The 23,004-nt window shown below is 38.5% G+C and overlaps 1 protein-coding gene across 1 annotated transcript in view; it reads left to right on the forward strand.

The window, feature by feature from the left end:
• RAP1B (RAP1B, member of RAS oncogene family) overlaps window positions 1-23,004 on the forward strand; it is a 46,114-nt gene that overhangs the window by 19,389 nt on the left and 3,721 nt on the right. The window contains exons 2-7 of the mRNA XM_023195344.1: window positions 13,617-13,699; window positions 15,314-15,382; window positions 16,935-16,991; window positions 19,130-19,270; window positions 21,948-22,091; window positions 22,719-22,835. Of these exons, the coding sequence (XP_023051112.1) occupies window positions 13,643-13,699; window positions 15,314-15,382; window positions 16,935-16,991; window positions 19,130-19,270; window positions 21,948-22,091; window positions 22,719-22,805 (555 nt within the window). The 5' untranslated portion in view covers window positions 13,617-13,642 and the 3' untranslated portion in view covers window positions 22,806-22,835. The remainder of the gene's footprint in view (window positions 1-13,616; window positions 13,700-15,313; window positions 15,383-16,934; window positions 16,992-19,129; window positions 19,271-21,947; window positions 22,092-22,718; window positions 22,836-23,004) is intronic.

A 23,004-nucleotide genomic window follows, 5' to 3' on the forward strand; every position in this document is an offset into this window, starting at 1 on the left:
GGCTAACACGGTGAAACCCCGTCTCCACTAAAAATACAAAAAAACTTAGCTGGGCATAGTGGTGGGCACCTGTAGTCCCAGCTACTTGGGAGGCTGAGGCAGGAGAATGGTGTGAACCTGGGAGCGGAGCTTGCAGTGAGCCGAGATCGTGCCACCGCACTCCAGCCTGGGCGACTGAGCAAGACTCTGTCTCAAAAAAAAAAAAAAAGAAAGAAAACTGTAAAAGTTAACCTTACGTTGCATGTCAAATTATATGTTGTTGAATATTTCAGTGAGAAAGTTGGTGTAATTAATGGAAAAAACTTGATTTACTAGCAGTGTTAATCCATGGAAAGGGCAAGGGAATTTTTTCCTACTTGAGGTATTATAAATATGGTCAGAATAGAGAAAATGCTATAAACAGTCTGAATATCTACAAATTTTGCACTTTCTAGATTTAGAATTCTTGTTCACAGGAGATCTTCCTTGGCAGAATGAGTAAGATTGGAAACGTTTTCCATGTGTCCTCATTATGAGAGAGGCAGACAACTCAAAGTAAATATGATAAGCAGTCTTCATTTTAGCAGCTTTCTATTTATTTTATAGTTCCTTGTTAGAAGTTTTATTTTTAAAAGAGGGTAGGAGAGGTAGTGTTTGGGCCCCTTATTTTTTCCTTCAAAAAGAATTTTTAAAGTCTGTCATTGTGTTCAACAGATTCATAACAGGTCCATCTGACAGTTGAATTAGTTGATTTTATTTGGGAATGAGAAGAGAACACAGTTATCCTCTTTAGCTATTAAAATACTACTTTTGGAGTTGGAGGTGGAAAGGAGAAATCAAGTATCTTCTCTTCCAGAAAGTGCAGTGAGAGAAGTAATGTTACCTGACTTCAGGAACCAGTACTTAAGGCTTTTTTTTTTTTTTTTTTTTTGAGAGTCTCACTCTGTCACCCAGGCTGGAGTGCAGTGGTGCAATCTTGGCTCACTGCAGCCTCCGCCTCCTGAGTACAAGCAATTCACCTGCCTCAGCCTCCCTAATAGCTGGGATTACAGGGGCTCACCACCTCACCTGGCTAATTTTTGTATTTTAGTAGAGACGGGGTTTCACCACATTGGCCAGGCTGATCTTGAATTCCTGACCTCAAGCAATCCACCCACCTCGGCCTCCCGAAGTGCTGGGATTACAAGCATGAGCCAGTGTGCCTGGCCTACTTAGGCCTCTTTTTATAATTTAGGATCACAGAATTTCAAACTGGCGTTGGGAGGGTGAGTGCAGTAGCTAAACAGCTTGAGATTGGAGAACCGCTTGTCACCAGTGTTTTGCAAAATTTCCGTTTTGGTTATACCCATGCAGAGATTTTTTTTTTTTTTTTTTAATACCAAGTCTTGCTCTGTCGCTCAGGCTTGAGTGCAGTGGCGCAATCTCTACTTACTGCAAATTCTGCCTCCCAGGTTCAAGTGATTCTCCTGCTTCAGCCTCCTGAGTAGCTGGGACTACAAGTGCCCGCCACCACGCCTGGGTAATTTTTTGTTTGTTTGTTTTATATTTTTAGTAGAGTTGGGGCTTCACCATGTTGGCCAGGCTAGTCTCAAACTCCTGACCTCAGGTGATCTGCCTGCCTCGGCCTTCCACAGTCCTGGGGTTACAGGCATAAGCCACTGCACTCAGCTATTTTTTGGCATATTTTAAGGGAAAGAAATCACGCTTTTTAAATGTTGCTTATTGCTTTTCAAGGATTTGATTCTTATAAGCTACTTTTTCATTTATTAATGAGATTTAAATAAATTAGGTTATAAAGTTAAGAGCAGTTGTCTCTGGAACCCAGAAGTTGGTTTTAACACTAGCGTTTCTGCTGCAGGGCATTTCTACTGGACTGTAATTCCTAGAAGGCAAGTGTAAGAACTATTTTTTTGTTGTTTGTTTTAGAAACAAGGTCTTGCGTCACCCATGCTAGAGTGCAGTAATGCAATCATAGCTCACTATAACCTCCAATTCGTGGGCTTAAGTGATCCTCCCACCTCATTCTTTTGAGCAGCTGGGACTCTAGGCATGTACCACCACACCCAGCTACTTTATAAATTTTTTATAGAAGTGTGGTTTTGCTGTGTTGTCCAGACTAGTCTTGAGCAGTCTTCCCACCTCAGCCTCCCAAAATGCTGGAGTTGTACAGGCATGAGCCACCATGCCTGTCCCTACTTTTTTTTTCTTTTTTGAGACAGAGTCTCTGTTCAAGCAATTCTCCTGCCTCAGCCTCCTGAGTAGCTGGGATTACAGGTGTATGCCATCACGCCCAGCTAATTTTTGTGTTTTTAGTAGAGATGGAGTTTCACCATGTTGGCCAGGCTTGTCTGGAACTCCTGACCTCAGGTGATCCACCCACCTTGGCCTCCCAAAGTGTTGAGATTCCAGGCGTGAGCCACCACACCCGGCCTGTCCCTACTTTTTTTAATGCCAAGATTTGTGTATTTCATCTTCAGTTGGGATTCATGACATCTATCAATAATTGATATGAACTTAAATTGCAATTTACCTATAAAAAGATAACTTATTACTCATCTTTTAAAAGTCTATACTTCTGTCATTTGCTGGAAATGAATTATTAATGTTTATTCAGCAAACATTTATAGACCGAATAGTGTACACCAACATAAGGACTACTCTGCAGCTGCTTGATGATGGTAATAACTAACATTTAATGCTTTTATCAACAGTGTACATTCTTATTTAATCTGTCCCTCAACTCTGTACAGTCAATATTATTATTGTCCGTATTTCACAGATTAAGACACCAGCCTAGAGGCCAGGTGCAGTGGCTTACGCCAGTAATCCCAGCACTTTGGGAGGCTGAGGCAGGTGGATCACCTGAGGTCAAGAGTTCAAGATCAGCCTGGCCAACATGGTGAAACCCCACCTCTACTAAAAATATAAAATTAGCCAGGTGTGGTGGCACGCACCTGTAATCCCAGCTGCTTGGGAGGCTGAGAGAGGAGAATCAGTTGAACCAGGGAGACTGAGGTTGCAGTGAGCTGAGATCACATCAGTGACTGCATTCCAGCCTGGGCGACAAGAGTAAAACTCCGTCTCAAAAAAAATAAATAAATAAAAGACGCCAGCCTAGAAATAAATGACCACCCCCTGGTAAATTACGTAGCTAGTTTTGGTCTCCTTATTTCCAGATTTCATGTTTTACCACCCTGAGCTCCAACGATGATATAGTATCTACTTTTAAGTGTATAAGGAAAAACTGAGTTTGGGCCTCAAACCAGTCCCACGATTTCTTTATTTACCAATTGTGAACTAGCCTCACTCGGTTAAGGAAGTCTCTTAAAATGTCACTCTTAAAATGTCAGTTACTTAGTTTCATCTTCTTAAAATGTAGAATTGCTTTATGTTACTTAAATATGGGTCCATTTTTGTATGATTTAATTTGTTTGCTTTTCAAGATTTTGGATTCAAAGTTTTTAAGGTAACCTTGGATGCAAATTTTGTTAATTGGATTAATATAAATTTAAAGTTTTTACAATTCCACTGGTCTGTGTTTTATCCTGGATAGGATTAAAGCAGTCTTTAAAGGTAATCTGTTGTTGGCTTTAATGGTGATACTTGTCTCACTAGTCCACATTTTTTGTATATTTGGTATATAGATTTTTTCCTTGGTAGTCACTTGTTTTTACTTTTTATATTTTACTTCCCAGTCTTAATCTCTGTAACCAATTTGTATAATCCCTTTGCAGTCTCTTTATTTGTGGTATTATTTGAAGAGAAGTGTGTTTCCTGAGAGAGGATGTCATGTCTGTGCCCTAATTTTTAGTTATATTGCTTTTATTGCATAAAGCATCTTGGACTAGCTTGCGAGAAGGTAAAAGAAAATGTGGTTGCATCTTGTCCTGGTTGAATGCCCACTAATCTTAATGGATTTTCCCAGTTGTGCATACCTTAGGAGTAAGGATGTTGTCTTATGTTTATTTTCACTCCTTTTTAAAATGTGTATTGTTTTTGAAAGATAATGACCCTAATATATCTATAATACCAAACCACCATTATGAAGTTAGAGAAGGAATATTTAGATTATCATTACATTTTATTACCAATGCAATTTATATTTTTTATAGTAATTAAGGAATATAACTTTTTTTTTTGAGACATAATAATAGTATGTCAGTGGTTTGAGCTGCCACTCAATACACTAAAGAGAACTGCTATTCCTTCAGTTAAGTATCACTGCTCAACTTTTTATTTTTATTTTTTGAGACAGAGTCTCCTCTGTCCGCCTAGGCTGGAGTGTAGTGGCGCAATCTTGGCTCACTGCAGCCTCAGCCTTCCAGGTTCAAATGATTCTTCTGCCTCAGCCTCCTGAGCACCTGGGATTACAGGCGTGCACCATCATGCCCAGCAAATTTTTGTATTTTTTAGTATAGACGGGGTTTCACCATGTTGGCCAGCTAGTGTCGAACTCCTGACTTAAAGTGATCTGCCCACCTCGGTCCCGCAAAGTGCTGGAATTACAGACATGAGTCACCATGCCCAACCTAAGATGCTTTTAAAATTCCATTTATGTTTAATTCTTCAAAGTCTGGTGCATGTAATATTATTGTAACAAAACATTTTATAATTGAAAGGGACTTTAGGGATCTAGTCTAGAAGTCAAAAACTGCTAGACCAGGGTTCAGATCTCTTATCTCTCAAATTGATTTTGTTGGTTTATGCAATATTCATAATTTTTAGAATTCAAATGACTTTACCTATAAAGCATTCACTCTCTACTTGACCACAGTCCACGTTATTACCTAATAAGACCTTACTGCTTCAGGCATTTACATGGTTAGCTGGCTGATGTAAGGCATCTGAGTGTTCAATATTTCCCCCTTCCCTCATTCCGTCTTTTTATAGACAAGGAATCTGGAAACCGAGAATTAAGTGATTTATCTCAAGATAAACAACTTTTTAAATAGAGCTTCTTAAATTCAAAGTTAATGTTACTTTCTACAGCTTGTTGTCTCCTTAGAAAATAGTACAAGGTAATACATAATCAAGTCCTAAAGTATTTGGTATAACTTGTCATGAAGGAGAATGATCACTGTGGGCTGAGTTAGTGCAAGAATGCTTCAGAGACATTTCCTTGACACCTCCTAAGAACTGCATCTTGAAATATGCTGTCCTGATTCTGTGTTGTTCTTGCTACACAGTTGAGGAAAAGAGATAAATGTCCTCCTCTAAAGAGCTGGCACGGGAAATCACCAAAGGGCATTTTGTACATATTGAAAAACAGCACCTCATTAGACCAACTACATTTAGACTTCTCCAGAAATCCCATTTATGCCCCTTTTTGCAGAGGAAGGGGCTGGATAAATCTCTGACTCCCAAATCCAAATTTAACTAATTAGCATGTCACCCCACCAAAGGTTTTTTTTTTTTTTTTTTTTTTTTTTTTTTTTTGATACTGAGTCTCGCTCTGTTGCCAGGCTGGAGTGCAGTGGCGCAGTCTCGGCTCACTGCAACCTTTACCTCCTGGGTTCAAGCAATTCTCCTGCCTCCGGCTCCTGAGTAGCTGGTATTACAGGCGTTCGCCACCGCACCCGGCTAATTTTTGTATTTTTAGTAGAGACGGGGTTTCACCATGTTAGTCAGGATGGTCTCCATCTCCTTGACCTCGTGATCCGCCCGCCTCAACCTCCCAGAGTGCTGGGATTACAGGCATGAGCCACTGCGCCCGGCCCAAAGATGATTTTTTTAAATGCTCAACAGGACAAAGCCTAATGGTAGTCTTTTGTTAAAAACAAAATTTAATACCAATCCATTGACAGGACTCTGTGTACTGAGCTATATAGATTCACCTTAATAGAAGCCCTTCATAACCACCCCGTACAAAACCATCTGTTTTTATCTCATTGGGTTTTTTCCCCTCCATACTAATTATCACACCTGACACTTTATATTGACTTTGTTTCACTCTGGATTATAAATTCTGAGGTCAGGGTATTTTGTTCACTGCTTTATATTCCCACTGCCTAGAATAGTACCTAACACATATTAGACACTCGGTGTATTATTTATGGATGTCGAATATTGAATGCTGTATTACAGTAGTGTTAATGGAAGGTGTCATTTCTTAGATTTTCTTTTCTGACCAGCACAGTTCTTGGGATGATGGAGTATGTTCTCAATAAATCTCAGCACCAAGTAAACAAGAATTTTCTTTTTAATACATAAATTTATCATTTTGTTATGCTTTTTAGTTTCCTCATTGATTTTTTAGAATAACCCTTGTTCATAATTTGGATCAGTAATATCTACAGTTGAATTTAGGAAGAATGTTGCAGGCAATCCAGAATGTTGGATAATTAAATCAGTTATTTGCATTTTGATGTTTAATATAGTGAACACATTTAGACAAAAAAAAACTACCTGGTAATGCCAGTTTTTATTTTCTTTGAGTCATGTCTTCAGGATTTTCTGTGAACTCAGAATTATTATTGCATTCATTATTGTTTTGTGAAAATAATAGTTAATAATTTCTGATTAATGAAATATTATCTTAGATAAATTTACTGAACTTAATATAGAATATGATTTTTTTTTTTTTTTTGAGACGGTGTCTTACTTGTCACCCAGGCTGGAGTGCAGTGGCACAAACATGGCTCACTGAAGCCTCGACCTCCTGGGCTCAAGTGATGCTCCCACCTTAGCCTCCCAAGTAGCTGGGACTTACAGGTGTGTGCCACTACACTTGGCCAATTTTCGTGTTTTTTGTAGAGACGGGGTTTCGCCATGTTGCTCACGCTGGTCTTGAATTCCTCCTGCGTTAAAGCAGTCTGCTTGTCTCTGTCTCCCAGAGTGCTGGCATTATAGGCATGAGCCACCACCCCCTTCTTCTACTTTCATTTCATATAGTTATGAAGCAGCCACTGAAACCTGACTCTGGACGATGCCAAAGGAGGTTTTGTTTTCTTGTCTTTCCATGTCTTTGCTGTGGTTTGCTCTGAAACTAGAATTAAACAACTTTTTGAATTGATAAAAAAGAACCAATGCAAGTAAAACTCCAGCCTGTAGAGGAAATGGAAAAAGTTGTAGAAGTAATAATAAGTAAACTACTTTTAAACAAATGAGTAAAGTAGTAGGTATTTTGCAAGAAGTAAATAGCCAAGTGTAAAAGCTGTCAGTTACTTTCATCAATCAGGTTAGTTGTAGTCACGGAAATTTTAGGTGATTATATAAGGAACTCAAATAGGAATCTTTAAATGTAAATGACCTAATACTAAAAACTACCCCAAAAATATATTCAGACAAATAGCAGAAATATTTATGCATTTGAAAAAATCAGTGCATTCCACAGTTCCTCTGAATCAAAGGTAAAAACACATCAGTGTAGAAAGTACTTTAAGTTTGAACAATAGTGGAATTTTTAGTATTTTGATAGCTTTCTTTAGAGATTTAATTGATTTTCTTCATCTGTAATCTTAGATTGTGTTGGAGAGGCAGTGTGAATCATGCATAAAGTTTATAATTGTGTATGTGCCTACTTGATATAGAAATTGCACCTTTTTCCTGATGAAGTATCGTATAGTTGCACTGTTGATAACATTAAGTTCATTTTGCATATATGCAACAGTCTTTTCTGTTTAACGGGTTGAGTAAAATGAAGATCCAGGAGTCCTTCATTAGTTGGTATAATTGGTTACTTCATAGACTAAAGATTAATACAAATGTACTACATTTGCAGATTAATTCATACATAGGCATATTATTGTTAACTAGTAATTCTTAACTGTACAGATAGTTTCAAACTGCATCCAGTTTTTACAAATGCTGTTGTTTACAAGGAATACCATAAAGAGAGCGCACGTATATGAACAAAATCCCATCACTTATGCTGGAAATTCAAACTAGAATGTTACACAGTAGACCAATAGCACCATAATTTTAGGAACAGTATTTAGCCAATGTCTCTCATTGATAACAGTTTCATTTAACTTATGTTGCCTTTAACTTCTTGAAGGTTGTTCATTCTAAAATTTCTTTGAGTTTATTTTTCTGTTGATTATAGTTTTTATTTTTCTTCCAAAATCTCTTCACTTTAAATGGTAGTACATGGCAGTAATACCTTTTGATAGTCAGAACTCTTAATAATTTGTAATATCAGGTATTCTGGTATTACTTTGTATCCTCTTTTTGACTTAATCCTTATCTTCTGCTGATGTACAAGTAGTTAAAAATGAGCAAGCTTCTCAGAATATAATCATTTGCTTGTGGCACACCAGTTAAAGTACTAACTTAAGTCCTTTGCTACCTTATTTGTCTTTTCATTCTAGATAAACTTTGCTTGCTAATTAATGGTAAATATTGCATTGATGTAAATAGGTGTTTAAAATGTCAGCATTTACATTAAGAGTATTTTTCTATAAAGCACTTAAAATATGTTTAATGTTGTAGTTTTCAGTAGTTAAGCATCTCTTAGCCCTTTTTGAGAAGTGTTTTCTGAGAAGTAATTAAGGCTTAAAGAACAGAATGAAACTTTGATTCTTTTATGCTTACCTGCTTATTTCTTTAAAAAGGTACCCTCACCATTAGTTTATTAGTCCAAGAAATACTTTTCTTTTCCAACATCAGTGTTATATAGTTACTCTATGAGTTGAGTGGCTAAACTTGGTATTTTTGAATTTTCTAAAGTCTGCTTCTTAAAAATACCAGTAATTATCAGCATTCTTATTATAATATTGGGGTAATTATAGAACAACTTCACAATTTCTCTGTTAACTTCAGTTTTTGTTTCATTTGTTTTATATTTTTTTATTTATTAATAATAGAACTGTCAGGAAAAAATAAGCAAAAGGAAAAGAAAAACAATTCCCTATCCTACCACTTTGTTGTGTATTTTTTTTTCTTTTTTTTTTTATTCCAGGGAATTGAAATTTATTTTCTATTATACTCTCAAGATTTTTTCAATAATGAGATTCCTCCTAGGCTGTCAGAATTGCAGTCTGCATAACTTGAGGTACAATAGATTTCATTAAGACTTCTGTGGTTAATATTAACGGTCAGAGATAACGCCAATATTACAGGATTTTTGTTTAGTAATGTGTTTTTTAAATACTTAAAAGAGGGCTATTTCCCAGTTATTATCTCTGAACATTATTAAATGATTCAAAATACTGATGTATGCACAGCTTTTTGCTTTTTTATATTGATATGGAGGGTTCTTATATGTTTTATTGAGCTATAGATTAAAGAGTCAAGCAGTGGGCGGGGTGTGGTGGCTCATGCCTGTAATCCCAGCACTTTGGGAGGCCGAGGCGGGCAAATCACGAGGTCAGGAGATGGAGACCAACCTGGCTAACACGGTGAAACCCCGTCACTACTAAAAATAATACATACAAAAAATAAGCCGGGCATGGTGGCGGGCGCCTGTAGTTCCAGCTACTCGGGAGGCTGAAGCAGGAGAATGGTGTGAACCTGGGAGGTGGAGGTTACATTGAGCTGAGATTGCATCACTGCACTCCAGCCTGGGCAACAGAGCAAGACTGTCTCAAAAAAAAAAAAAAAAAAAAAAAAACACACACACACGAAGTCGAGCAGTGATTCTTAACTGAACGAATAGCAGTTCTCTTTAGTGTATTGAGTGGCCGCTCAAACCATTGACATTACTATTATTTTAAAAGTTACTTTTTTTTGAGACGGAGTCTTGCTCTGTCGCCTGGGTTGGAGTGCAGTGGCACGCTCGGTTCACTGCAACCTCCCCCTCCTAGGTTTAAGCAGTTCTCCTGCCTCAGCCTCCCGAGTAAGTGGGATTACAGGCACGTGCCACCACACCTGGCTAATTTTGTATTTTTAGAGGCTTCACCATGTTGACCAGGCTGGTCTTGAACTTCTGACATCCAGTGATCCTACTGCCTGGGCCTCCCAAAGTGCTGGGATTACAGGCATGAGCCACCGCGCCCAGCCTGTATTGCAAGGTGTTGTGTCAGTGACTGAAGAATTACTACATTTCTTTCCTTATTCTTTCTTTAAGTTATGGAACACATATTTCAGGCACAGTTTCAGGTTCTGGGAATATGGCAGTGAATAAAACAGACAAAAATCCCTATCCTTATGGAGTTTACATTATTTTTAATCCATCTGTCATGGGGTTCTGTCAAAGAGAACAATTAATCTCAATGTCTCAAATAGTAGTTGTCACAAATCTCTTTGAAAATCTGATGTAACTATTCCCATTTTTAATTGTGCATGAAATTTTAGGGAATTGACATATTTCAAAATGCTCATTCTTAACCTGAACTAAGGACTTCAGGAAAAGAACACTTGAACAGAAAGGTTATGCCTAGAGATCACAAATACACTACACAGATACAGGTGCTACAACTCTTTCCCAGTCCCTACCAGCACTACAAGCCAGTTTCGTTGCTTATTGAGCAGAGTTGTCTTTTCTGCAAAACTAGATGGAACCACACCATCCTAAAAACAGGACAATGGCTGTTGCCAGTCAGTCGGAGTTGGCATTCACCATAAAAATCTGTTTGTTATTTCAGTCTTTTTTTGAGACGGAGTCTTGCTCTGCCGCCCAGGCTGGAGTACAGTGGCCGGATCTCAGCTCACTGCAAGCTCCACCTCCCGGGTTCACGCCATTCTCCTGTCTCAGCCTCCCGAGTAGCTGGGACTACAGGCGCCCGCCTCGTCGCCCGGCTAGTTTTTTGTATTTTCTATTAGAGACGGGGTTTCACCGTATTAGCCAGGATGGTCTCGATCTCCTGACCTTGTGATCCGCCCGTCTCGGCCTCCCAAAGTGCTGGGATTACAGGCTTGAGCCACCGCGCCCGGCCTTCAGTCTTAAAAAAAATCTTTTAAACAGTGTTTTCAAGACTGGTGTAGTAGAAAGCACAGATTTGAAAAAATATTGATTCAAATCTTGACTATTGTACTTTTGGGGCTTTTTTGTTTTGTTTTGCTCTTTAAGGTAACAAAAATACCCTGATAATATCTCCAACTGGAAACAATCCAAATTTTCATCAGCTGGTGTGAATGGGTAAAGAAAATGTCATGTATTCATATGGTATATTTTAATCAATAATAATAAAAGGAGCAAATTACTGATAGATAACAATAATATGGATTAACCTGACTCATTCTAGCAACAAATAATAATGCTCATTCATGGATAAATGAAGCAGCTGGGAAAAAGAGTCCCAGTCATCTCACTAAAGAAGTGTAACTCCCACAGCCAACTCAGCCACTTTTGTGAAATAAGAAAATAAAGGCATACGTCTCTTAGAAAATCACCTCTGATAAATGTATAGTTTTTATATTCAGTATTTTAAAATTGTAGTTTTTATGTTGTTTCGGTCAGTTGTGTTATGTTTGGAGGTTTTAGTGAATGTATATAGTTGTGCAGTTGCGCAGCCATCATTACAGCCGGTTTTTGGCGTGTTTTGTTTTGTGGTTTTTTTTTTTTTTTTTTTGAGATGGAGTCCCCCACTCTTGCCGGGGCTGGAGTGCAGTGGCGTGATCTCGGCTTACTGCAACCTCTGCCTCTCAGGTTCACGCGATTCTTCTGCCTCAGCCTCCGGAATAGCTGGGGTTACAGGTGCCCGCCACCACACCCTGCTAATTTTTTGTACTTTTAGTAGAAGTGGGGTTTCACCATATTGTCCAGGCTGGTCGCAAACTCCTGACCTCATGATCTGCCCACCTTGGCCTCCCAAAGTGCTGGGATTACAGGCGTAGTCCAGCCCACTACAACCAGTTTTTAGAACACTTCCATCACCCCCAAAAGGTTTCCTGTGACTATATGTAGTCAGTCCCACTCCCACCCCCAGTGGAGGAAGGGTGGAGAATTGGATGCTCATATTACCCTTGGAGCAGCAATATTGAACAGATTTGGGGTTATTGTACTTCCATTTCTTAGTGAACATGCAACATCAGTTCCTCCTGTGGCTCTGTTTGTACAAGTAGCTTCATCTGTAGGCTTTCATTTCTTCGAAAACAAAGACCCTTTTATTTAGTTTTTTCTAGCTGGTTTGTAAGACTGAAAATCTCAACCATTGTAGATTTTTTCAGATTACCAATTTTCCATTTTAAGTTTCCTATTTCAGACCTGAACCCATATACAAAAAGAAAGGCCATCTCTTTACTTTAGCTATTGGGTGTGTGCCAGAATACTTTTGAAAATGTCCTTAAATCACTTTTTATTTTGTATCCTGTTAAATCTTTTTTTTTTTTTTTTTGAGACAGAATCTCACTGCGTTCGTTGCCCATGCTGGAGCCCAGTGGCGTGATCTCGGCTCACTGCAACCTCAACCTCCCAGGTTCAAGCAATTTTCATGCCTCAGCTTTGCGAGCAGTTGGGATTACAAGCGTGTGCCACCACACTCAGCTAATTTTTGTCCCTTTTCTTTTTTTTTTTTTTTTTGTAGAAACAGGGTTTTGCAGCTGGGTGTGATGGCTCACGCCTGTAATCCCAGCACTTTGGGAGGCCGAGGCGGGTGGATCATGAGGTCAAGAGATCGAGACCATCCTGGCCAACATGGTGAAGCGCCCCCCCCCCCCCCCCCCCCACCAAAAAGAGGGTTTTGCTATGTTGGCCAGGCTGGTCTTGAACTCCTGATATCAAGTGATCCGCCTACCTCCGTCTCCCAAAGTGCTGGGATTACAGACGTGAGCCACCACGTCTGGCCAAGTTCTTGATTACCTAAGCTGTCCTGGTCAGATTTTCTGCTCTTTTTTGAATTTCCCCAACCTTGCTAGACTGCTGATCTTACAGGATTTTGGGGAATTAGGAAGTTCAGTGGTTGACAAACTTTCAAAGACAGGAGCAGGTTAATGTTAGCACTGTCACTCAAATGAGACAGTTGTTGATTGGTTGGCTTTGGAATGTATCTGTTCAACAGGCCATTTTTGATTGCCTGAGTTTCAGAAGTAAGGAACCCTCATTAATTGGTTAGTTTGTAGAAGCATATCCCCCAAGGCAAATGGTTATTGGTTGATTAAAATCATTTAAACCAGTTATAGTAGCTTTGTTAACCATGACCCTAAAAACTGTCATTTCTTGATTGGAAGTTTTAAAACCTGTTCTGGTGGCTCCTTTATTTCTATTATTTCATCATACTAAACATTCTAAGTAGACTTTTTCAGTCTGGGGACTCATATTCAGTTCTGCCTCTGATTCTAGACCATTTTCAGGTTGTCTGTACGTCCCCCACTTTAGGAATAAATATTTGGTCTGCTGCTGCTTCTACCAACATATTTATGTTTACCATTTATGTATGCCAGGGCTTGGCCAGATACATAAATATTTAGGCTCTGTTGTAACTACTTTGCTGTTACAGCACAGAAGAAACCACAGACAATACACAAATGAGTGGATATAGCTGTGTTTCAGTAAAACTTGATGTAACAAAACAGGTAATAGGTTAGATTTCTTTTCAGACCTGTGCTGTATCCTGGATTGGGCTGAAAGTCATGTCTGTAATTCTGTAGTTTTCTTCTACCTCTGAGCATCTTTTAGTAAGTCTCCTTATAGGGTGCTCCGTATTTGTGTTGTATAGTAATCATTTTAAATAAATCTATTTTCCTGAATGTTTTATTTCTGTGAAAAGCACAGGAATACAAAACTTTACTTAGAATTCTTTTTTTTTTTCTTTAATAAGGTACTAGATTTTGACAAGCCTGCATCATGCGTGAGTATAAGCTAGTCGTTCTTGGCTCAGGAGGCGTTGGAAAATCTGCTTTGGTAAGTCATTCTTACTTTACCTAAGCCTTTCACTCCAAGACGTTATTTTTCTGTTGAGTTTTAGGTTTTGATAAGTCTTTGTTAAGATAAAATCCCTTAATGACTTTAGAAGCAATGTAATATTTTTCTTGTAATTTTACTCAACTTTTAATTATATCTGGGTGGATCATATTCTCTCTGGAACATTGACTCCAGAATGACACGAATTATGCTGGAATACAATTTGAGCTAAAGCACAGAGATTGAGAGCATACAAATATGTGTCTTTTTGCATTTGCATTTCAGAGCCAGGTAGAAATAAGTTTTGGTCTTTTTATTTTTATTTTTTTTCAGACAGAGTCTCACTCTGTTGCCCAGGCTAGGGCTCAAGTGATCTCAGCGTCCTGAATGCTTGGGACTACAGGCATGTGCCATCATGCCAGACTAATTTTTAAAGTTTTTTGTAGAGATGGTGTCGTGCTGTATTGCTCAGGCTGGTCTTAAACTCCTGGCCTCAAGTAATCCACCTTTGCCTCCCAAAGTGCTGGAATTACAGGCATAAATCACCATGCCTGGCTTGCTCTTTCTTCTTATAAATAGTCTTACCCTATACATTTTATGTTAGAAAATATCAAAGCTTATGAAAAGTCTTCTTCAAATATTACATTTGACTGTCCAGTTTTACATTATTTTAATGGCCATGTTTTCTGCATCAAGGAATTGTGTAGCAAGAATAACTTGGTAATGAGGGTTAGGAAAGGGGAAAAACGTAGGGAAAATAATTTGATGAATAGTTCAGAGCTTAGCAAAGCCTCACAAGCAAATAGATTGACCTTCTGCCTCACTCATAAGATAAACCGTCTTGGCCACTTAGAAAGGCCACCTAGCTGAGAATTAACATGCTTGGAACAAACTGAGAAGTATATATGATGTGAAATGAACTGCTTTTTCAGTTTGTATCCAAAGTGATGGGGAGGTCAGTTGATTGTGCATGTATGTGTGTATACATAACAATTAGTCAATTTCTAATTTAAAAATCAAATTTAAGCTGTTAAGACTGAAACAACACTGGCACAGTGGCTCACACCTGTAATCCCAACACTTTCAGAGGCCGAGGCAGGCAGATTACCTGAGGTCAGGAGTTCTAAAGCAGCCTGGCCAATATAGTGAAACCCCATCTCTACTAAAAATACAAAAATTAGCCAGGTGTGGTGGTGCATGCCTGTAATCCCAGCTACTTGGGAGGCTGATGTGGGAGAATGGCCTGAACCCAGGAGGCGGACGTTTCAGTGAGCCAAGATTGTGTCACTGCACTCCAGCGTGGGAGACAGAGCAAGACTGTGTCTCAAAGAAAAAAAATAAAAGACTGAAACAAGAGACATTTAAAATTTTTAAATATATGATCTCTAAATTTAGAATTACCCAATAAGGAGCATAGTGATTATTTATTTAAAAATAAAAAAGAAAACAGCTTTCTGAGGTAATTTTCTTACCAAATGTATACATTCAAATGTAGTATTGGCTGTGGTTTTTTTCACTGATGGTGTAACTCCTTGTGTGAAATCAGTTTACAATTTAAAGATTAAATGTACTCTTTTCTTTAGAAGTATAATGGTTTCTTAATTTTTTTTTCAGACTGTACAGTTTGTTCAAGGAATTTTTGTAGAAAAATATGATCCTACGATAGAAGATTCTTATAGAAAGGTATATATTACTTTGGAAGGCCTTTTGCTTTTGATTTTAATATAAATATTTTAGCTGTATAATTATTGAGTGTTTTATGTATTACAAAGTAGGATGGAGGCAGAGTTAATTTATAAAATTAGTGGGAAAAGTTTACAATTACTTTCTGGCATTGCATATTTACCAGTTTAAGAGGATCATAAACCCTCATACTCTCACGTATTCACAAAATTTTAAGTTTATCCTGACCCTAAAGTTATAATGTGACACACAAACTTTAAAGCAGGCCATCCATTTCAAGTAGTAGCCCCATGTTACTTCCTATCCCCTACCTAGCAAGACTGATTACTCTCAAGCTCCCTTCTTTTTAACCTAGAAATAGGTGGACACAAGTCTTCCTAAGCTTTCTACTTACTAACCTCTTGAGAAAGTGCCACCACTCACAATATGGGTTGAATATCCTTATCCGAAATACCTGGGACCAGAAGTGTTTTCAGATTTCAGATTATTTTCTGATTTTAAAATATTTGTATATACATAATGAAATATAATGGGACCCATGTCTAAACAATTCATGGTTTCATATACACCTTATACACATAATCTTATGTAATATTTTTAATATTCTTAAGCATGAAGCAAAGTTTTGGCTGCATTTTGACTGTGACTGGTCACGTGATCTCATTTGTGGAATTTTCCACTTGTAGCGTGATGTTCCACACATGGCTTAAAAATTTTGGATTTGGAACATTGCAATTTTTGGATTTTTAGATTAGGAATGCTCAGCCTATAGTAAGGTGAATTCCTGTGTCCACTAACATTATGTGACAATAAAACAATGTGTAGACATTTTTAACATAGTAGGGAAAGAGGTATTTCCCAGCTTTTATGAAGCAACTAACTTGGCCCTGCTGTTGTACAAATACTGTGTTTCCGTTCCTCCCTCTATGTCCACAGTCTACCAAAAAAACTGGAAACTGTTTTGCACCCCAGCTGTGAGACAGTAATACTCTTTTCTTTCTACATCTAATTCTAAATACCTATTTTTCCCTAGGAAATATTAGATGGAAAGGGGTAACAGGGATATATGTGCAATTTATTTAATAGCTGTGGCTCTGCTTCCTTAATACCAGAAATCTTGTTCCAGTATGGTGAGGGCATATAGTTACCTAGAGAAATGAGGTATATCGAAAGTATCATGGGAGAATTGAGATAGACAGAATTACTTATGATATTGTTGGAACTGTTGCTGGTTTTGTTTGTTTATTTGAGCTATTTTGAAACTATTTTTTCTCTAGAATTAAGTGCTGAGAGATCATATTGAGACTGGATCTTGTAGGTTTCCCTGTGTTGACTTGAGAACACATGGCTTTTGAACCCGATTACAATTTGGGAGTCTTTGAATCTTGATTACTTAGCTATTTTTCCTCCTGCTTTGTTGAAGTATTGCTTGATATTAGTTTGTAAAGTTGTTATAATCTGTGTATCTTATTTTTGATATATTAGCTTTTTTGTGTATATTAAGGTAGTCTTACATTTAAAAAATGAACATGTATTTTAATTTTTCTACCAGCAAGTTGAAGTAGATGCACAACAGTGTATGCTTGAAATCTTGGATACTGCAGGAACGGTAGGTAAAACTAAATATCAAAGTATATGCACCGTTTGTACAGTATTGACTTCATAAACGCTAGTACTCTATAGACAAATATTAGTTAAGCTTATTTAAAAGTACTGCTTGGAGCTGGTCATAGTGGCTCACACCTCTGATCCCAGCACTTTGGGACGCCAAGGTTGCCAGATCACTTGAGGTCAGGAGTTCGAGACCAGCCTGGCCAACATGGCTAAACCCCGTCTTTACTAAAAATATAAAAATCAGCCGGGCATGGTGGAACATTCCTGTAATCCCAGCTACTCAGGAGGCTGAGGCAGGAGAATCCCTCGAACCCAGGAGACAAGAGGTTGCAGTGAAGCAAGACTATGAAGACTGTGCCACTGCACTCCAGCCTGGGTGACAGAGCAAGACTGTGTCTCAAAAAAAAAAATAAGAGTACTAGTTGCTAAACTTTAAATCTTTTTGTTGTTGTTGTTGTTGTGTTGAATCCTTAGTTTTATATTGGCCGGACGCAGTAGCTCACGCCTGCAATCCCAGCACTTTGGGAGGCCAAGGTGGGTGGATCACTTAAGGTGAGGAGTTCGAGACCAGCCTGGCCAACACAGTGAAACCCCGTATCTACTAAAAATATAAAAAAATTAGCCGGGTGTGGTGGTACACACCTGTAATCCCAGTTACTCGGGAGGCTGAGGCAGGAGAATAGCTTGAACCCAGGAGATGGAGGTTACAGTAAGCCAAGATCGCGCCACTGCAGTGGGCAGCCTGGGCAACAAAGCAAGACTCCGTCTCAAAAACAAAACAAAAAAAAGCATATTGCACTTTTTGTAATTGCAGTGGGTCATTTAAAAGTTTAGAAAATGTGTTAGAAGGAAAATTTTCAGTCTCACTAGTACTTTTAAAACAATATATTACCATATTTCAAATAATACAGGCATACATTCATTCCTCAGCAGCTGTGTGAAATATTTTGATTGAAGCTGGGTGCGATGGCTCACACCTTGTAATCGCAGCACTTTGGGAAGCCAAAGTGGGCGGATCACCTGAGGTCAGGAGTTCCAAGACCAGCCTGGCCAACATGGTGAAACCCTGTCTCTATTAAAATACAAAAATTAGCCAGATGCAGTGGCAGGCGCCTGTAGTCCCAGCTACTCGGGAGGCTGAGGCAGGAGAATCACTTGAACCCTGGAGGTAGAGGTTGCTTGCAGTGAGCTGATAACGCACCACTCACTCCAGCTTGGGTGACAGAGCAAGTCTCCATCTCAAAAGAAAAAGAAATATTTTGATTGGTATCTGTTCTCCTTCAAGGTATTTATAGACAAACTAGATTTGTAGGTATGTGAAGAGGAAGGGAAGATTTGTTCTTGGTGTATGGTAGTCATTCAGCTAATGTTTGAATACCTGATACACGTCAGGCACTGTGTTCTTACCTTCAAATGCTCTCAGTCTAGCGAAGAAAAAGTAGTATGGGAAAATGGGATGGTCTAGATCGTGCTGATGGAGCTCTACAGAACTACAGCATTTGAGTCATAGCTGTATAGATTAACTTGGCTGATACAGTTGGGGTGCTCTTACACATTATGATGTATTTTAAAAGCTGCCTTTAGTAACTTTTGGGGATGGGATATTTCTGTTCCATTTGAGTATATTTTTTATATATAAATCTACTTTGGTGTATGATGTTTAAATAAGAAACCTATTTCTGGCCGGGTGTGATGGCTCACGCCTGTAATCCTAGCACTTTGGGAGGCCAAGATGGGCAGATCATGAGGTCAGGAGATGGAGACCATCCTGGCCAATATGGTGAAACCCCGTCTCTACCAAAATACAATAGCCGGGCATGGTGGCACCCACCTATAGTCCCAGCTACTCGAGAGGCTGAGGCAGGGGAATCACTTGAACCCGGGAGGCAGAGGTTGCAGTGAGCTGAGATCGCGCCACTGCACTCCAGCCTGGTGACAGAGCGAGACTCCCATCTCAAAAAACAGGAACTAAAATGCCAATTTTTCAAATAGTATCTTGTCATAGATTGTAATTTTAACAAAGTTGCATAATACTACAGTATTCTTCATTGAGCTATAATTATAGACTTCGAAATTGTAAAAATAACTGTCAAAACATTCTTGTTTTTTAACGTTCCTTTCTTTCTATTGTAGGAACAATTTACAGCAATGAGGGATTTGTACATGAAAAATGGACAAGGATTTGCATTAGTTTATTCCATCACAGCACAGTCCACATTTAACGATTTACAAGACCTGAGAGAACAGATTCTTCGAGTTAAAGACACTGATGATGTAAGCTGACTTCCTAATAAATATATTTTATTTCAAAACTCTGATTATAATTGTATAAGTCTAAATTTAAATTCATTTTAAAGCTCATGTATTTTGGTGGGGAGGTGGGTGTTGGTTTTTGTATACTTTTTCCTTGAAAGGCAAAAATACCCATACATGTTTTCAAATATATGTCATGTGGAAAGTGAGAAATTTCCTTCTTTGCCATTATCCTGTGAAAATTAAATGTTATACCCTTCCTTTTTCTTTTTTTTTTTTAATTTTTCTTTTGAGACATAGTCTTACTCTGTTGCCCAGGCTGGAGTGCGGTGGCGTGATAGCTCCGCCTCCCGGGTTCCCGCCATTCTGCTGCCACAGCCTCCTGGGAGTAGTTGGGACTACAGGCACCCGCCACCATGCCCGGCTAATTTTTTGTATTTTAGTAGAGGCGGGGTTTCACCATGTTAGCCAGGATGGTCTCGATTTCCTGACCTTGTGGTCCACCCGCCTCAACCTCCCAAAGTGCTGGGATTACAGGCATGATCCACTGTCTCCGGCCTTTTTTTTTATTTTTATTTTTTGAGACAGAGTTTCACTCTGTCACCAGGCTGGAGTGCAGTGGCGCAATCTGGGCTCACTGCATCATCCACCTTACTGGGTTCAAGCAGTTCTCCTGCCTCAGCCTCCTGAGTAGCTGGGATGAAGGCGCATGCCACCATACCTGGCTAATTTTTGTGTTTTTAGTAGAGACGGCGTTTCACCATGTTGGTCAGGATGGTCTCCTGACCTCAGGTGATCCACCCACCTCGGCCTCCCAAAGTGCTGAGATTACAGGCATGAGCCACTGTGCCCGGCCAATAATAATAGTTTTTAAAGAAAGGCAACAAATACATTAGATTCTAACATTATTAATTTAGGTGCCCCTTCAGAGTCTACCATAATGGAGTTTAATTCCTCATCACACTAAATACAGCAGTGGTTCTCAAAATCGATTTTGCGTCAGAATCACCTGTAGGACCAGTTAAAACAGATTGCTGGGCTGAGATCTCAGAACTTCTGATTCAGTAGGTCATTGCATTTTTAACAAGTTTCAGGGTGTTGTTGGTGATGCTGATCTGGATACCGTAAGAACTAGGTTGGGCATGGTAGCTCACACCTCTAAGCACTTTGGGAGGCAAAGGCGGGTAGATCCCCTGAGCTCAGGAGTTCAAGACCTCCCTGGGCAACACAGCAAGACCCCCACCTCTACCAGAAATGTAAAAAAAAAAAAATTAGCCGGCGTGGTGGTGCGTGCCTGTGGTCCCAGCTACTTGGGAGGCTGAGATGGGACAGTTGCTTAAGCCTGGGAGGTGGAGGTTGGCAGTGAGCCGAGATCACATCACTGCACTCCAACCAGGGTGACAGAGTGAGACCCTGTCTCAAAATAAATAAATAAGACTCGTTGTACTGCAGTTTAATTATAGCAAATATTGTGAGAGCTGGGAGACACCCATGGTGTCTGTTATTTTCTGTTATTATTTTTACTGTTATTATTATTATTATAACAGTTATTATTATTATAACAGTTATTATTATTACTGTTATTTTCTGGACTTCTGAAACAAGGGAATTTGGGGGGACCCTACATAATTACAGCAACCTCAGGGAACATTTTTTAATTTGTAAATCCATTTAGTAAGTGGTCTTGATGTTTAGTAAATTAAGTTTGAGTGGGTTTTTTTGTTTTGTTTTGTTTTGTTTTTTTTGAGACGGAGTCTTGCCCTGTCGCCCAGGCTGGAGTGCAATGGCACGATCTCAGCTCACTGCAACCTCTGCCTCCCAAGTTCAAGCAATTCTCCTGTGTCAGCCTCCCAAGTAGCTGGGATTACAGACGTGTGCCACCACACCCGGCTAATTTTTGTATTTTTAGTAGAGACAAGGTTTTGCCCTGTTGGCCCGGCTGGTCTCCAGCTCCTGACCTCAGGTGATCCACCCGCCTCAGCCTCCCAGAGTGCTGGGATTACAAGCGTGAGCCACTGTGCCCGGCCTTGATTGGGTTTTTTAATACAAGACTTTGAGAAATTAAAAATTCTGCTTTGGGGGCCTTCCAAATTTCTCCTTTTCGTGTTGTGCAACTGAGAATGCTAAGTTTAATAAATGCACGTCAGGAAACCAGAAAACTTGAAGTTGATTCACACCCTTTAGAGAAACATTTTAAAATGCTAAAATATATTGGATTTTCACAGTAACACCCTTTTGTACTTCCTTTTAAAAAGTTTTATGTTTTGCTTACTATAATTAGTTATAAGTCCATTATGATAAAATTTTAAGGTTTTCCCCCCATCTCTCATACAGGATCATAGCTTGTTTTCTCAAAATTTTATGTAAAAGTGTCTTATTTATTTCTACATTGACTAGGTTGTGTTCTTTTTACTTAACATATGAGAGTTTTCTTTCTTTCTCTCTTTTCTTCCCTTTGGAGTTACCGTTTGACATCTCCATGAAAAGAGAAGGCAGTGGAGATAATTGACATCAAAGTTACTACTTATGTTTATGTTACAGATAAAATTAAGGCTGTAAATTTTATTATACATTATTAATTTTTTTCTGTGGCATTATATGAAAAGTAATTCTTAGATATGACTCTTAGAATTCTTTTTATTTCAATTCATATAGCATATTTACTTATTTATTTTTACTCTCACAAATGTATTTTTAGGTTCCAATGATTCTTGTTGGTAATAAGTGTGACTTGGAAGATGAAAGAGTTGTAGGAAAGGAACAAGGTCAAAATCTAGCAAGACAATGGAACAACTGTGCATTCTTAGAATCTTCTGCAAAATCAAAAATAAATGTTAATGAGGTATGGTCAAATATACTTACAGTGGCTCTTTATTTCAAGTACAACATTGAAGATGAACAGAAAATGTCTTAACCCCAACTTAATATGTACTCAGGGTACATAATGATGTTACAGGACAAAAAAAAAAACCTCTTATGTTAAATGTATCCATGTAGTATGTAAACAACAATACTATTTCAGTCTCTATTAAATATTTGTACATTGATATGTACCATGAAAAAGGAAGACTGGACAGAAAATACAGGGATAGGGAATATGAAGGATGTTATGAAAAAAATAGAGACTAAAATGCCAGAAGGCATGCATGGTTCTTGAAAGGCTCCAAGTCATGTTGTAGAGCAAAAACTTAGTTTTTAAAAGGATTTTTTCATTGTGTGATGGTAAATGTTCTAATTGAACTAAGTTAAGGTCTCTGCAGCTCCTTCAATTAAGTATTTTAAGGAGCACAATATTAACACCCCCCAAAAAATTTGAGCTTGGCAGTTATAACACCTGATTAATTCCTTAGCTGAACAATTCTGGGGATTAATTTATATCCATAGAAATTTCTGTTTTTTCAATTTACTTTTTTAATTTTGGTGGGGAGGTGTTCCTCCTGTAAATTAAAACAAATTAATGTATTTGCAGATCTTTTATGACCTAGTGCGGCAAATTAACAGAAAAACTCCAGTGCCTGGGAAGGCTCGCAAAAAGTCATCATGTCAGCTGCTTTAATATACTAAATGCATTGTAGCTCTGAGCCAGGTATGTTCACTTATCTTACCTCTAACTTTTAATCACTCAACCTTATTAAGGGCACTCTGTCAAGAAAGCAAGTATAGAATTCTTTTTGTTGGTTCTGAAAAATAAATGGTTTATTTTTATAAGATATCCATGAGTTGGTATGCTATCTTATTAATTAAAATAATTATTT

Source organism: Piliocolobus tephrosceles, chromosome 10 (assembly GCF_002776525.5).
Source record: "Piliocolobus tephrosceles isolate RC106 chromosome 10, ASM277652v3, whole genome shotgun sequence".
Taxonomy (NCBI): domain Eukaryota; kingdom Metazoa; phylum Chordata; class Mammalia; order Primates; family Cercopithecidae; genus Piliocolobus; species Piliocolobus tephrosceles.